Source organism: Cervus canadensis, chromosome 2 (genome assembly GCF_019320065.1).
Source record: "Cervus canadensis isolate Bull #8, Minnesota chromosome 2, ASM1932006v1, whole genome shotgun sequence".
NCBI lineage: Eukaryota > Metazoa > Chordata > Mammalia > Artiodactyla > Cervidae > Cervus > Cervus canadensis.
The window spans coordinates 33,695,379-33,711,990 of NC_057387.1; the positions used below are offsets into that span (position 1 = coordinate 33,695,379).

Consider the following 16,612-nt stretch of genomic DNA (forward strand, 5'->3'; position numbering starts at 1 on the left):
TTTGTGGAGAAGTAGCCATGAGAAAGAGAGACATTTGTTGGATATATTGTAGAGAAAGGAAATTAATGATTGAGAAGGAGTAGGACCAATATAGCTCAAGAGAGAGAGAGAGAGGGTCCTTGAGTAAGAGTCAACATGTAATTCTCTGAGTCTAGGAACATAGAAGGTAAGGATAAAAGTGGGTAGAGAGAAATTTATTCATTCATTTACTGAGTGCATGACATTTATGTAGATGGTAGGGATGTAGTAGTGAAGGAAACAGGCAGAAATTCCTGCTCTATGGAACACACAATAACCAAGAGGAGACAATAGTAGAAAAACAAATTATGTTAGATGGTGATAAGTGGAAAAACAATAGAAGGGAGGAAAGCAGTATGGATATGTGAGTGATAGGGGAGTTGCAGTTTTAGATGTGGTGAATTGGGAAGGCCATGATGGTGACATTTGTGTAGAGATTTGAAGAAGTTAGGAAGGAGTCATGATGGTCTTTGAGGGAAGAGCAGTCTAGGCAAAGGAAGTAGCATGAGCAAAGTCACCGGAAAGGTAGTGTATCTGACAAGGTTAGGACACTGAGAGGGGAGCAGTGTGTCTGGAATAGAGTGAATGAGGAAGAGGGTGGTAGGAGCTTTAAGAGGTAAACAGGAGTCAGATCGCATATGATCTTGCAGGAAATTACAAGGACTTTGGCTTTTGCCCTGGTAAGTCATTAGATGGTTTTAGACAGAGGTATGACATGATTTTAGATTTTAGCATCATTATGGCTGATGTGTTGAGAATAGGGGGGACAAGGGTGAGAGTAGGGAGGACAGGTATGCAATAATACAGACAGCATTTGACGGTGGCTTGTACCAAGATGGAGGAGGTAAGTAGTGATTGGATTCTGGATGTATTTCGAAATGTTCACAATATTTACTGCTGAATTGTGAGTGGGGTGTAAAAGAAAAAGAATAGTCAAGGATGGTGCCTAGATTTTTGGCCTGAGCATCTGAAAGAATGGAATTGTCATGTATTGAGAGGGGTAAAACTGTGAGAAAAGCACGTTTGGGATGGAGTAGATATCAGAGTTCAGGTTTGTTTTTGTTATGTTTCAGATGCTAACCAGACATCTAAGTAGAAATGTTAGATGGGCAACTTGAAATAGGAATCTGGAGTTCAGCTCAAGAGAGACATTTGGAAGTCATAGGCCCATAGATGGTATTTGAAGCCATGAGACTGGAAGAGATAACCAAGGAGAGAGTATAATGCTCTGAGTCCTGGTGTTTTCTAAAGTTTAGAGGCAGTGGAGATGAGGGCAAACCAGTGAAAGAGACAGAGAAGGAGCAGCCAGAGAAAAAGGAGGAGGGCTAAGAGAACACTCTTTTCTGGAAACCAGATGAAGAAAATGTTTCAAGGAGGAGACAACTGTCTTTGTCATATGCTGCTGATAGGGTAAAGATGAGGATAGAGAATGGATCACTAATTTGGTGCCATGGAGAATACTGGTGTAGTAATAGTGGTGAGAGCCTGATGGGAGTGAGTTCAAGAGAGAATGAGAAATTGGAGACAGAAGGTAGGTAGCTCTATAAAGTAATTTATTTATGTATATTTTTTTGGCTGTATGTGCGTGCATCCTAAGTCACTTCAGTAGTGTCTGACTCTTTGCGACCCCATGGACTGTAGACTGCCAGGCTCCTCTGTCCATGGGATTCTCCAGGCAAGAATACTGAAATGGGTTGCTGTGCCCTTCTCATTTTTTGGCTGTACCGTGCAGTTTATGGATCTTAATTTCCTTGGCCAGGGATTGAACCTGGGCCCCCTGCATTGAAAGCTTAGAGTCTTAACCACTGGACCACCAGGAATGTCCCTAGACAACTCTTTAGAGAGTGTTACTGCAAAGGCAGAGATCTAAGGGGTGACTGTGGGAAAGGTGGGGTTAAGAGGTTTTAAGATGAGAACACTTCAATACTCATGTTTTATGGAGAAATGGGAGACAACATGGCTTGAGAGTGAGAGTCAAAAATTGATTTGGTGGCTTGAGATGTGTGAAAATTAGCAATAATCACTGAGGAAAATGAGAAAGGGTGCTACCTCAAACAAGTAACTTTGAAATTTTGGGAACCTCACATTTCAAAACGATATATTTCATTATCTTTCTTCACATTTTTAATTTCATTCAAAGATCTGAGAAATTCCCTGATGAGAATTCTTAAAATTAGTTTACTATTATCTCATATTAATGAAAATTCTATTTCCATTGATATTTGCATTTCTTATGATATTTTTGACATTATATATTTTATATCCATAAAAAAGAAAATTGCCTTTTGAGATCCATAACCAAAAAGGGTAATTGTCAGCCATCATTCTGATTGTTAAAGGAGTTACAAGGTGAAGTTACAAATAGGAAGAAGGGGAAATATTTAAAGGAGAAATACTAGAAGGTTGGGATGTAGTAATACTGACAACTTGTTAGTTCTTTATAATTTACAAGGCCTTTGTACATATAATCCTGTTTAGTACTCTAATAGCTCTGTTTTGTAGGAATTATTCCCATATAAAACGAAATTTAGAGGTGTGAGATGCACTTTCTACATCACAAAAGTAATAATGTGCAGAACTCAACACAGCTCAAATTTTCCGACTTTAAGAGTATGAGATGTCATTTTGATGATGCTTTTTAGAATATATGAATTGTAATTTGTATTAATTTATAGCATCGATGCTGATGGGTCACTGACAGTGGATTGGGATGAATGGAGGAAGTATTTTTTATTTAAACCTGCAAGATTTATGGAGGAAATTGCCCATTACTGGAGCCATTTTACTGTAAGTCATCTCTTTTTAAGAATTTGTATGTCTCATTCTATGAATCATGGGTATAAATGTAATGCATTACATACTTTTAGAAAATTGTGGGGCCAGAAAATTATTTAGTGAGGTTTTGCTGATGAAAAAACTGATGCTATACTATATTATAAGTGATATTTCCTCAGAAATTTGTATGATGCTAAAAAATCTGAGTTGACATGTAATATCTACTTCAACTAAAGTTTCAACCTGCAAAAGGCACACATCTGTTGAGATGAAGTACATTCTTAAGAGTTGATTACTCCTACTCAGCACCATCATTTTGTGTTGTAGTTGCTTATTTTCTTGCCTGAAAAGTAGGGAGTGTGAATTGCAGATTGCTGTATTATATAACACTTCACTGATAAATACTTGTTGGATGAATGAATAAACTTTGAGCAGAAGCTTTTGAAAGAGTGTCAAAGCTTTAGTTTTTTTCATATTCATATATACCTAGAGTCGGCATAGGTCTTGTCTGTTGGTGCACTTAAAAATCTATGCTTCATAATTTCTTAAAGTTCTCAAAATTTCTTAAAATATCTTAAAAGTCTTGCTTAGTAACTACAAACTAAAATCTATACTATTCTTCTATGTCTCACGATTATATGTATACAGTTGAACCTTGCACAATGCAGATTTGAACTTCACAGATTTACTTAATATGCAGATTTTTTCCTAGTAAATATGTACTAAAATACTACATGATCTATGGTTGACAATGGATATGGAGGGCTAACTGTAAAGTTCTACATGGATTTTTGACTGTACCTGGCATCAGTGCCTCTAACCCCCGTGTTATTCAAGGGTCAAATATATACATGCATCCATATGTCCTGTCTCTGAGAAAGGGTGAAGATCAGTAGGGTCACATTACTATTGATAGATATAATAATCTTACTGTCTTATCTGTAATAGTGTACCTTCTCTACTCATAATATGACTCTTACAAAACTGTCTAGTTACCAACATTCTTTCAATAAATATGTAATCATTAAGAGATTTTTTCCTTTAGGAAGTGTTCATTCTATGCCTTCCTTTTAGAGATGATTAGAGCAAATTCAAGTAAATGAGAAATACATTTATTGTATGCCTATGTGCGTGCTAAGTCACTTCAGTCGTGTCCGACTCTTTGTGACTCTACGGACCGTAGCCTTCCAGGCTCCTCTGTCCGTGGGATTCTCCAGGCAAGAATACTGGAATGGGTTGCTATGCCCTCCTCCAGGATATCTTTCCCACTCAGGGATTTAACCCTCATCTCTTATGTCTCCTGTATTGGTAGTGTCACCTGGAAAGCCCATTGTATGCCTAATATATGATAGGTTTTCTGTTTAATAATGAGATAAACAGCAAACAGGCATGGAAAGTGCCTATTCTGAAAATTAACTGATATAGTGTTGGTGATAATCTACTAAAGTCATTTAAAATGAACTCAATGAACTGCCTTTTGGGTATAGTGCTAACAAAGGGCCCTTCGTTTGTTCCTTGGGCAGGTCCACTGTTTGGTTTATAGTAATTTCTCAGGATACAGATGTGCTTGGAACTCTAGCTGTACAGCCCAGAGGTGGGAAGCAGCCGGTTCTGCAGGGTGGAGACAGAGTGCCGGCTCCGGTTCAAATCCCAGCTCTGCCATTTACCGTCTGGGTGAGCGGGAGTAAATTGTTTAATCTCTCTGGGCCTCAGTTTTCTTAACTGTAAAATTGGGATAGTAATACTTACTTCTCTTAGGGTTATTTTGAGAACTGAAGATGACACATATAACTGTTTAATACAGCACTGGGTTTGCTCTGTAAATGTCAGTTTTTATTTCTTAAATAGATATTGAGCTATTTCCTAGTCATATTATTCCTAGTGACTAAGTGCAGCCAAGCACTTGGAGGCCTAATTGCTTTCAAGCACTCTGTTTTACAATTAATAGTATTGGTAACTGACATTCACTGAGTGTTTTTTAGTGCCAAGCATTATGCTGAGTGCTTTATATGCTCTAAGTTACTTAATTTTAATAAGTCAACCCAGTTAGGTATTAGTATTGTTCCTCTTTGCATCTGAGGAAACTAAGTCACAGATGGTTCATTCAGTTAGGATCTCGGGGATTTGGAATTTGAATCCCACCTGACTCCTGAGCCTAGGTCCTTAATCATGACATATGTGGTCAAACTTCTAGATCCTCAAAAAAAATCCTACTTGTGATATATATATCACAGAATTTATTATCTGCTCTGCACACTACATGGGAAGGCCCAGGTTTTTATCAATTACACAGGAAAGTGCTTCTAAATGTATTGTTATATATTTTATATTTGCTTTGTTAGAAGTGAATGGAATAACAGAATGGTTGCAAATCAGAACGAGTACATCAAGGCTGCATGTTGTCACCCTGCTTATTTAACTTATAGAGAGTACATCATGCAAAATGCTGGGCTTGGTGAAGCACAAGCTGGAATCAAGATTGCCAGGAGAAATATCAATAACCTCAGATATGCAGTTGACACCACCCTTATGGCAGAAAGTAAAGAACTGAAGAGCCTCTTGATGAAAGTGAAAGAGGAAAGGGAAAAAGTTGGCTTAAAACTCAACATTCAGAAAACTAAGGTCTTGGCATCTGGTCCCATCACTTCATGGCAAATAGATGGGGAAACAGTGGAAACAGTGACAGACTTTATTTTCTTGAGCTTCAAAATCACTGCAGATGGTGACTGCAGCCATGAAATTAAAAGATGCTTGCTCCTCGGAAGGAAAGCTATGGCCAACCTAGACAGCATATTAAAAAGCAGAGACATTACTTTGTCAACAAAGGTCCATCTAGTCAAGGCTATGGTTTTTCCAGTGGTCATGTATGGATGTGAGAGTTGTACTATAAAGAATGCTGAACACCGAAGAATTGATGATTTTGAACTGTGGTGTTGGAGAAGACTCTGGAGAGTCCTTTGGACTGCAAGGAGATCCAACCAGTCTATCCTAAAGAAAATCATCCCTGAATATTCATTGGAAGGACTTATGCTGAAGATGAAACTCCAATACTTTGGCCACCTGATGCGAAGAACTGATTCATTGGGAAAGACCCTGATGCTGGGAAAGATTGAAGGTGGGAGGAGAAGGGGACGGTAGAGGATGAGGTGGTTGGATGGCATCACTGGTTTGATGGACATGAGTTTGAGTAAGGTCGGGGAGTTGGTGATGGACAGGGAAGCCTGGTGTGGTGCAGTCCATGGGGTCGCAAAGAGTCTGACACTGTAGTGGGAATTCCTCATAATGTACTTTCACAGCCTTGAGAAATTCCACAGAAATAGCACTTGGAAAAACAGCATATATTAAGAAATTGTGTTAATGATTATCTTTCATGTTTTTCCTAAGAATAATCTCCTTGTTACAAACCCCAAGGCCAAACCCAGAATGGAGTATGACTGGGATCATGAAAGCATGGACCTTGGAACACCCAGGTTGGCATCAGGCATGAACACTGCCTACGCACTTGCTGATTGTTCCTGAGACTAGCCCAAAAGGGAATGGCCTGGGGTAAAAACGAGGAGATCTGGACTGTGTCAGTGTAGTGTCTTAGGAGAGATAAAATACAAAAATCTTGTAGTCTGCAATTAGGAATAAAAGCTGGACTCAGAGTGGACTCTGCACCTCAGTCCAATGGCGGCTGCAGGTCCCCTGACACATTTCACCAGATTTCGTGTTCTGTCTTCATTCTCAGTTGCTCGCTCCCGGACCATTAGGGCAACACGACATGAGTGAGTGACTGAACTGAACTTGTTATAAGTGAAGAGTGTGACTGAAGATAATAGGAGAATCCACTAGTCTTGAACACCGAAGATACTTATACATTATTGCCTCTTAAATTACTATTCTCACCCCTGTTTCAATAGCCTGTATTTGACTACGGGGCACCCTCGATGGCTCAGCGCGCAAAGAATCCTCCTGCAATGCAGGAGACACAGGAGAGCTAAAAGTATTTATTAGAATTTGACAGATTGTTCTTTTTGTATTTAATCTTAGACAAATAATTTTGTATTGAAAATGAGATACAGATTTTTAAATGGTTGAATTGTAAAGGTTATCCTAAGCATGATACAAAAAATTATCAGTTTATATTTTTAATATAATTATATTAACTTATAATTGACAGTATTTCAAGCTAATTTATGAGTTATTTAAAGTTATATTAGTTGGTAAGACACAAAATTTTAGGAAAGGCTGATATTAATTTCCTGTGGAGATGAAATATATAAAAAATTTAGACCTTATTAGGAGATAACATTTCCATTTGAGATCAGCTAACTATAATGTTATGTAAAATTTGTTTTGATAGGGAATTGACATGGGAGATAGATGGACTTTTCATAATTTAATTGATGAAAAGAGAAAATCTGGCCATCTATGGAAATATCTGTTGGTTGGAGGCATAGCGGGTACTTGTGCTCAAACATGTACAGTGCCATTAGGGCGTCTGAAAACCCTCATGCAGGTGTGTTGCATAGTTCATGTACTTGTTTTTGAGTAATGTGAATAATGTTTGATGCTTTTAAAAAGAAGGATTTCAGAAGTCTTAATAATACTTCTTGATTTTGTCGTGTGCAAATTACTTCATTGCCAGTAATCTAGACTCAGTTATTCAATAAGTTCCCAGACACTCAACTCACCTTGAGGGTGCAACAACCAAGTGATATAGCATTCTCATTCACTTGCATTTTGGAGTTTTGTGATGGAGACAGGTCTGCAAATAAATAATTAAATACAACCTAGTACTAGTATTCTAGAGAGGGCAAAAATTAGGAAAATCTTTTGTTTTTTTGGTGGAGCCTGGGAAGGGAAGGCTACACAATACTCTTGATTCTCTCCCTGGACTAGAAATTGTGACAAGAGACAGAAAGCGGTCAGGGTTGCACTCCCTCTTTGTTCCTTATCGAATGCAGGGCCCTGCAGCTGGAATTCTTCAGTTTTCTGAAGTTTCAGGTCCCTTTCAAATTGATGCAGGCAATGAAGAAATTGCCTGAGCCTCATGGCCAAGTCTCTGGTTATGACTGTTCAACTGAAACCAGGTGAGAAGGGTGTACACCTTCTTCATTGCTCTATTCAAGGCAGAAATGATGGACCTATAACAACATTCAGTCACTGTCTCCTTTTAGCTTTTTTGGGTCACCACAGAATAAATCTGTTTCTAACTTTTTATAGAAATATACAAAGCAAGGGAGCATGTCTGGCAGCTGGTATTCTGAGTTCAAAGCAGGGGGAAGGGACAGGAGGCCTACTGTGTATATTTACTCACTTAATTCATCTGTTTTTAGTCCTATGCCTCACTGAATTCTTGAATTCTGTATTCTTGAGTTAAGATCCTCTTTGCTTCCTCCAGAGAATAAAACCTCATGGATTTTTAACGGAAAATTTACTTCTATGTGCTTTCCCCTCATCAGACCCTTAAGTTATAACTTTTACTTTGCTAAATTAGTTATCACTTTTCCATTTGCTTTCTACCTCCCCCAAATCGGATGAAACCACTCGTACCCTTTTCCCCTGCAGATTAGTAATGAGGTGACCATATAATTTTCATTTGAGCCAAGACACTTTTAAAAAAGAAAGGGGTGCTTAATAATCATGGAGGGACAGCTTTTGGGCAAATTGGGATTGATGGGTGCCCTAGATTGCCTTCTTTGTCACTTTACTATCGTTTTTGTGTGGTTTTGGGAGGATGAGGAAATAAACATGTGAGGTCATTCTACCACTTTTACTGAAAGTCAGTATCTTATGTGTCTAAAATTATTTTATTTTTCTTTTCTCCTTGATTGGCAGTTTGGCAGAATATGGACATCAAGGTCAAAAATGCTTTCCCTTAGAACTTCTTAAGGCATTATGCTATTATTTTCTAGCATTCAGTATTACTTCTGAAAAGTCTGATGCCATTTTGATATTTTGTTGATTACCTGGTTTTACTCTCTGGAAGCATTTAGTCATGCCTCTACCTTGGCCTTTCCCAATGGCTCAGCATGTAAAGAATCTGCCTGCAATGCAGAAGACATAGGAGACACAGGTTAGATTCCTGGGTGGGGAAGATCTCCTGGAGGAGGAAATGGCAACTGACTCCAGTATTTTTGCCTGAAAAATCCCATGGATAGAGGAGCCTGGTGGGCTACAGTCCAAAGGATCTGAAAGAGTTGGACATGCCTGAGCAACTAAGTACTGTACGGGGTATTCTGAAATTGTGCAATGTGAGTTTAGGTAGGTTCTTTTCAACCCATTGTGCTTGACACTTGGTGGGCTCTTCTTAACTGTAAACTTGGGTCTTTCCTCAGCATTAGTGTATTCTAGTTATTTCCTCCTTAGTTTTCTTCACTTAATTCTCTCTGTAGTTCTTCTGGTTGAATGGTTGAATGTGGTACCTCCCAGACTGACCTCGATGCAGCTTGTGTGTGTGTGTGTGTGTGTGTGTGTGTGTGTATGTGTGTGTTAGTTGCTCAGTTGTGTCTGACTTTTTGTGACCCCATGGACTGTAGCCTGCCAGACTCCATGGGATTTTCCAGGCAAGAATACTGATGTGGGTTGTCATTCTCTTCTCCAGAGGATCCTCCTGACCCAGGGATTGAGCCTGGGTCTCCTGCATTGCAATCTTATCTTTTCATAAATATTTTTATTACTATGGCATTTTACTCGACATTCTGGGACATTTCTTCAGTACCGTTTTTTAACTCTTCTATTGAACTTCTTATTTTAGTAATCACAGTTTAAATTTCTGAGAGTTCTTTTTATCTTTTTGATTGTTCTTTTTTCATAGTATCTTTTTCTTGTTTGGTATTTCTTAAAATGAATTCAATATCATCTTGATTCTTTCTGAGGACATTACAGGGTTCTTTATGTTGTTTAGTTTTAGTTAACTGTAGTTTCCTAAATTGTCACTGTTTTCTGTGGACTTAATTATTCTGTTTACCTTAGTTTTGGGTTCTATGCTGCCTTTCCTACTTCAGATATATTATGACCTTTTATTGTTCTTTTATATTAAAAATGAAGAATGGATATTTTAGGTAGCTTGTATAGATTTCTTCTGCAGTTGTGTTTTCTAGCTATGCTTCTCTCACAGATTTTGTCTTTTTTTACAAATTGAGATATAATTGACTTATTATATTGGTTTTATGTGTACAATATAATGATTCAATGTAGGTATGCATTGCAAATGATCACCACAATAAATCTAGTTAACATCCATCACCATATATAGTTACATTTTTTCTTCTGATGAGTTTTAAAATCTACTCACTTAGCAAATCAGAATTTCTGTTAAAAAAGGAATTTATACATCTGTTTATTTACATTGTCTTTATGTCACCAAGAAAATCAAGGAATGACCACAAGAAATAAGTCCCTGTGAATCAGCCTCTTGAAAACTCCACACTTTTTTTTGTAGTCTCATTGCTTCTGCTATCAGCTTCACTCTTCTATGCAGGGCAGGTTTAAGCTTCTGCGCTCCACACTCTCCGCCTCTCCTCTCTGGGAGGCTGAGATCGAGGACCAGGGGCAGCAACCCTTCCCAGTCTAGCCCTGCTCTGCTTGTAGCACTGTCACTTTTCCATTATATACACTGATGCTGAAAATTACAATACTCTTGGTGAATTGAACCTTTTGTCACTGTGAGGTGATCTTCTTTGTCTCTGTAAATGCCTTTAGTTCTATTTTGTCTGACATTAATATAGATGCACTCCCTACTCTTGCTTGGGATTTGTGTTATATATCCATTGTAATTCTTTTACTTTCAGGCTTTCAGCATTTGTATGCTTTAGATAAGTCACAGGTAAATGACATATAGGTGGTTTTTATTTTATTTTATATATTTTTCATTTGCTTGGCTTGCCAGCATGGCTTGCAAGATCTTAGTTCTTCTACTGTGGATTGAACCAGGCCCTCGGCAGTGAAATCACAGAGTCCTTACCACAGGACTGACAGGGAATTTCCTGGATTTTGTTATATTTTAAACTGGAAGACTTATTTCACTGAACAGTTGGTGTACTTACTGGTATTTTGTTCAAAACTGCCATCTTATTTTATGCTTTCTATTTGTCCTGCATGTTCTAAGATTTTATTATTTCCTTTCTTGCCTTCAGTTATATTTTTTAAAGTTATTCTACTTTTTTCCCCTTCCATTAGTTTTTGATGTTGTTTTTAAAATATCACTTGGAGTAATAACTTGAGGAACTATGATGATGATATCCAACTTCAGACTACATTTATTTTTATTTGTTTCTGTTAGGTGCTTGGGAGGACTATCAATCTGGGATCACATTATTTAATTCAGATTTGAGTCTTTAAGTTCCCAGAACCACCCAGCTGATACAAAGCCATGCTGTAAGTCCTTGCAGAGGCTGGTTTCTTCCGGTTTACCCTTCCCATGAGGGGACAGACCTGCAAAGTCCCAGTTTAAAGTGGAGATGGTTCTTCAGAGACCTGTACCTTCAGTGAACCCTGAGCTTTGTCTTTTGTTTTCTGTTAACCTAGCGAGGCAACAAAACAATGAGTTAACTTTATAACTGTTTTTTTCTGGGTCGAGAAATATACTTGAGTGCTAATCCTACCTTTCTGGATTTTCTTCTTCTCTCCTAGATACTGGCCTTGGAGTAGTCTCTGTCTTGTTAGCTCATGGATACCTTTAAGAAACTTTAAGAAATAAATATGCCATTGGCTTTTTCAGTTATCCTTACTTGGAGGTTCATTCCTTCCTTATTACCCAGCTTGCCATTACTGCAAGTGGAATTCTATACATCAGTTCAGTTCAGTTCAGTTCCTCAGTCATCTCCGACTCTTTGCTGACCCCATGAACCGTAGCACGCCAAGCCTCCCTGTCCATCACCAATTCCTGGAGTTTACCCAAACTCGTGTCCATTGAGTTGGTGATGCCATCCAACCATCTCATCCTCTGTCATCCCCTTCTCCTCCTGCCCTCAATCTTTCCCAGCATCAGGGTCTTTTCAAATGAGTCAGCTCTTCACATCAGGTAGCCAAAGTATTGGAGTTTCAGCTTCAACATCAGTCCTTCCAATGAACACTCAGGACTGATCTCCTTTAGGATGGACTGGTTGGATCTCCTTGCAGTCCAAGGGACTCTCAAGAGTCTTCTCCAACACCACAGTTAAAAAATCATCAATTCTTCAGTGCTAAGCTTTCTTTATAGTCCAACTCTCACATCCATACATGACTACTGGAAAAACCATAGCCTTGACTAGACGGACCTTTGTTGGCAAAGTAATGTCTCTGCATTTTAATATGCTATCTAGGTTGGTCATAACTTTCCTTCCAAGGAGTAAGCGTCTTTTGATTTCATGGCTGCAGTCACCATCTACAGTGATTTTGGAGCCCCAAAAAATAAAGTCTGCCACTGTTTCCCCGTCTATTTGCCGTGAAGTGATGGGACTGGATGCCATGATTTTAGTTTTCTGAATGTTGAGCTTTAAGCCAACTTTTTCGCTCTCACTTTCATCAAGAGGCTCTTTAGTTCTGCTTTACTTTCTGCCATAAGGGTGGTGTCATCTGCATATCTGAGGTTATTGATATTTCTCCTGGCAATCTTGATTCCAGCTTGTGCTTCTTCCAGCCCACCGTTTATCATGATGTACTCTGCATATAAGTTAAATGAACAGGGTGACAATATACAACCTTGACATACTCCTTTTCCTATTTGGAACCAGTCTGTTGTTCCATGTCCGGTTCTAACTGTTGCTTCCTAACCTGCATACAGATTTCTCAGGAGGCAGGTCAGGTGGTCTGGCATTCACATCTCTTTAAGAATTTTCCACAGTTTATTGTGATCCACACAGTCAAAGGCTTTGGCGTAGTCAATAAAGCAGAGATAGATGTGTTTCTGGAACTCTCTTGCTTTTTCAATGATCCAGCAGATGTTGGCAATTTGATCTCTGGTTCCTCTGCCTTTTCTAAAACCAGCTTGAACATCTGGAAGTTCATGGTTCACGTATTGCTGAAGCCTGGCTTGGAGAATTTTGAGCATTACTAGCGTGTGAGATGAGTGCAATTGTGTGGTAGTTTGAGCATTCTTTGGCATTGCCTTTCTTTGGGATTGGAATGAAAACTGACCTTTTCCGGTCCTGTGGCCACTGCTGAGTTTTCCAAATTTGCTGACATATTGAGTGCAGCACTTTCACAGCATCAATTTTTAGGATTCAAAATAGCTCACCTGGAATTCCATCACCTCCACTAGCTTTGTTCAGAGTGATGCTTCCTAAGGCCCACTTAACTTCAAATTTCAGGATGTCTGGCTCTAGGTGAGTGATCACACCATCATGCTTATCTGGGTCGTGAAGATCTTTTTTGTACAGCTCTTCTGTGTATTCTTGCCACCTCCTTTTAATATTTTCTGCTTCTGTTAGGTCCATACCATTTCTGTCCTTTATTGAGCCCATCTTTGCATGAAATGTTCCCTTGGTATCTCTAATTTTCTTGAAGAGATCTCTAGTCTATCCCATTCTATTGTTTTCTTCTATTTCTTTGCACTGATCGCTGAGGAAGGCTTTCTTATTTCTCCTTTGGCTATTCTTTGGAACTCTGCATTCAAATGGATATATCTTTCCCTTTCTCCTTTGCTTTTTTCTTCTCTTCTTTTCACAGCTATTTGTAAGGCCTCCTCAGACAGCCATTTTGCTTTTTTGCATTTATTTTTCTTGGGGATGGTCTTGATCCCTGTTTCCTGTACAATGTCACGAACCTCTGTCCATAGTTCATCAGGCACTTTGTCTATCAGATCTAGTCCCTTATATCTATTTCTTACTTCCACTGTACAATCATAAGGGATTTGATTTAGGTCATACCTGAATGGTCTAGTGGTTTTCCCTACTTTCTTCAACTTAAGTCTGAATTTGGCAATAAGGAGTTCATGATCTGAGCCACAGTCCGCTCCTGGTCTTGTTTTTGCTGACTGTATAGAGCTTCTCCATCTTTGGCTGCAAAGAATATAATCAATCTGATTTTGGTGTTGGCCTTCTAGTGAAGTCCATGTGTAGTGTCTTCTCTTGTGTTGTTGGAAGGGGGTGTTTGCTATGACAAGTGTGTTCTCTTGGCAAAACTCTATTAGCCTTTGCCCTGTTTCATTCTGTATTCCAAGGCCAAATTTGCCTGTTCCTCCAGGTGTTTCTTGAATTCCTACTTTTGTATTCCAATCCCCTATAATGAAAAGGACATCTTTTTTTGGGTCTTAGTTCTAAAAGGTCTTGTAGGTCTTCATAGAACCATTCAACTTCAGCTTCTTCAGTGTTACTGGTTGGGGCATAGACTTGGATTACCCTGACATTGAATGGTTTGCCTTGGAAACGAACAGAGATCATTCTATTGTTTTTGAGATTGCATCCAAGTACTGCATTTTGGATTCTTTTGTTGACTATAATGGTTACTCTATAAGGCTTTTGATATGTAATCACATTTATCATACATTACTTTTCCTAGTACTGTATGAAACTACCTGTTTTCCTGTATCCTCCCAAACATCAGATCATATTATTTTATAAAAGTTCTTGCTGGCAAGAGAGACAATAATTGATGCACCAAAATTTCCAAAAGGATCTAAATACTCTAATGGATATTGTCAACTGTATTTTTATCTTACTAATGCTCTGAACAGAGAGGCCAAGGGATGATGCAAGAGGGCAGTTGGCTGGTAGGAAGGCACGTAGGTAGACTGATTAATGGTCACCTAGGCAGGCACCCATTTAAAGTGGCGTCTACCTGGGACTCCCTGGAGCTAGAGTGGCTGGTGTAGGAGAGAGTGGGTATGCAAGGGCTTAGCTCAGTGACTGTGTACAGCCAGTTCAGAAAGATTTCCTTATGTTATATGTTGACTGAATTTCAACTCTTTTTTGTAGATTTATTGCACAAATTAAATCTATTTATTACTATGGCTGTAAAATACAAGTATCATTCTGAGTTTGTGTCTTTTTCTGCTCAGTAGAGAGTTGGTAATTATCTTCATACTCATTCTTGTTTTTTCCCCATTTTTGGTCAGTTTTCCCTCCTTTTCTCTTCATAAATGTTTTACAATGAGCCTGCTGATCCCCTCCACATTTACTAGGAATCCAACTATCCTACTACAGCCATCAGACTGCTGCCAGTCTCCTTAAAAACAGATACATAGCTCTTTAATACCTCTTATTTTTAAATCACTTTTATAGCTTCTTTTACTGGACTATATATTTGTTGAATTTATCTTTTATTTTTCCTGTTATCTTCACTCACATGTTGAGTCATATTGTTCTGGGTTTAATTTTTCTTATGTTAATGCAGTATAGTCAATGTCCAGAGCACATTCTCTGATACTGTCTTAAGACTAAAGTGTATATCTCTTTTATAACACATGCCCTGGAGAAAGGTTTCAGATCTTGGCCACAGAGTTAGTTGGATTCTGCTCTTTTTTCTCTGCTTTCACTGATCATGCTGATCACCCTTGTTAAAGGCCTCATAGCTACTTGTTAGCAGTAAGTTCTCTGAGTTTCCGTGGCCTTAACTTTTCAGAAATGTTGCTTTTCTGACACGTCTCTTGAAATGTACACCTGATTTCACTCTTCCTGATGAGAGAGTCATTTGTTCATTCCTCTGAGAAGGGGGCAACAAAGCAACCATGTCTGCAGCATGATCTTGTGTCCCATGTGTAAGGTGTCCTCTTCTTAAGCTACAGTGCAGGGATTAAAATAAACATGCCTCCACAGCTGTCTAATCACCTGAACAGCTGCTGTTTCCCCAACAGGAGAGACCTTCCATATTTTAGGAACTTCAACTCTGTCCTGCCAATTACAATATGTGGTTTTCAAAGTTCTTCAAATTGTACTACAATTTTCAAAATTCTTCCTTTCCTTTTCAAGGCTCAGAGTTTAGAAACAAAGAATGTGAAGATAATGAGCCATTTAATAGAGATGATGAAAGAGGGTGGAGAGGAAATCGTACGAATATTCTCCAGCTTGCTCCTGAAATAGCTGTTAAGATCTGGTCTTATGAACAGGTAAAACCATACTGCCTATGACATTTATTAACAAGGGAATATTATTCAGTTTTACTTTTTAAAAAATCGGTTGGGGTTATTACAAAACAAAGGGAAGTAGTTGTTAATATCTGTGTTGGAACATTACTATTAAGTTATATAATTATGTTATTATTATAATTGTGTATGTGTGTGTGTTAAGTTGCTTCAGTCATGTCCAACTCTTTGTGACCCCATGGACTGTAGCCTGCCAGGCTCCTCTCTCCATGGGATTCTCCAGGCAAGAATACTGGGTTTGTTTGTCATGTCATGTTGCTTCATTATAATATAACATGGTTGCCATCAAAACATATTGCATAAGGTTCTCAGTTGTTTCCATCTCAAAGTTTTCCATTTTCTTTATATTTATTGCTTATCATAATCAACACTTGTTGAATGTTTGCTATATACCTTATTTGCTGTATGTCTTATTCTAAGCAAATTGAGGTACAAGATGAAGTCTCTACTGTTAAGATTGAGGCCTCCTATCTAATATATATGACTATATTTAGGTATTAGGTAATTCTAGAGACACAGGTTCAATCCCTGGGTCAGGAAGATCCCCTGGAAAAGGATATGGCAACCCACTCCAGTATTCTTGCCTGGGAAATCTCATGGATAGAAGAGCCTGGTGGGCTACAGTCCATGGAATCGCAGTTGGACTTGACTGAGTGGCTAAGCAGCACAAAAATGTGGATTATAGTTTTTAACTATAAATTAAATGCCTAGGTATCCACTGATATTGAATGACTTGCATGCCTCTTTGAACTTTTTCAATGCTAACATACC

The 16,612-nt window shown here is 38.5% G+C and overlaps 1 protein-coding gene across 1 annotated transcript in view; it reads left to right on the forward strand.

Annotated features, from left to right (window-relative positions):
• LOC122428712 (calcium-binding mitochondrial carrier protein SCaMC-1-like) overlaps positions 1 to 16,612 on the forward strand; it is a 73,973-nt gene that overhangs the window by 8,314 nt on the left and 49,047 nt on the right. Inside the window, exons 5-7 of the mRNA XM_043448767.1 lie at positions 2,694 to 2,805; positions 11,063 to 11,111; positions 15,669 to 15,805. Of these exons, the coding sequence (XP_043304702.1) occupies positions 2,694 to 2,805; positions 11,063 to 11,111; positions 15,669 to 15,805 (298 nt within the window). The remainder of the gene's footprint in view (positions 1 to 2,693; positions 2,806 to 11,062; positions 11,112 to 15,668; positions 15,806 to 16,612) is intronic.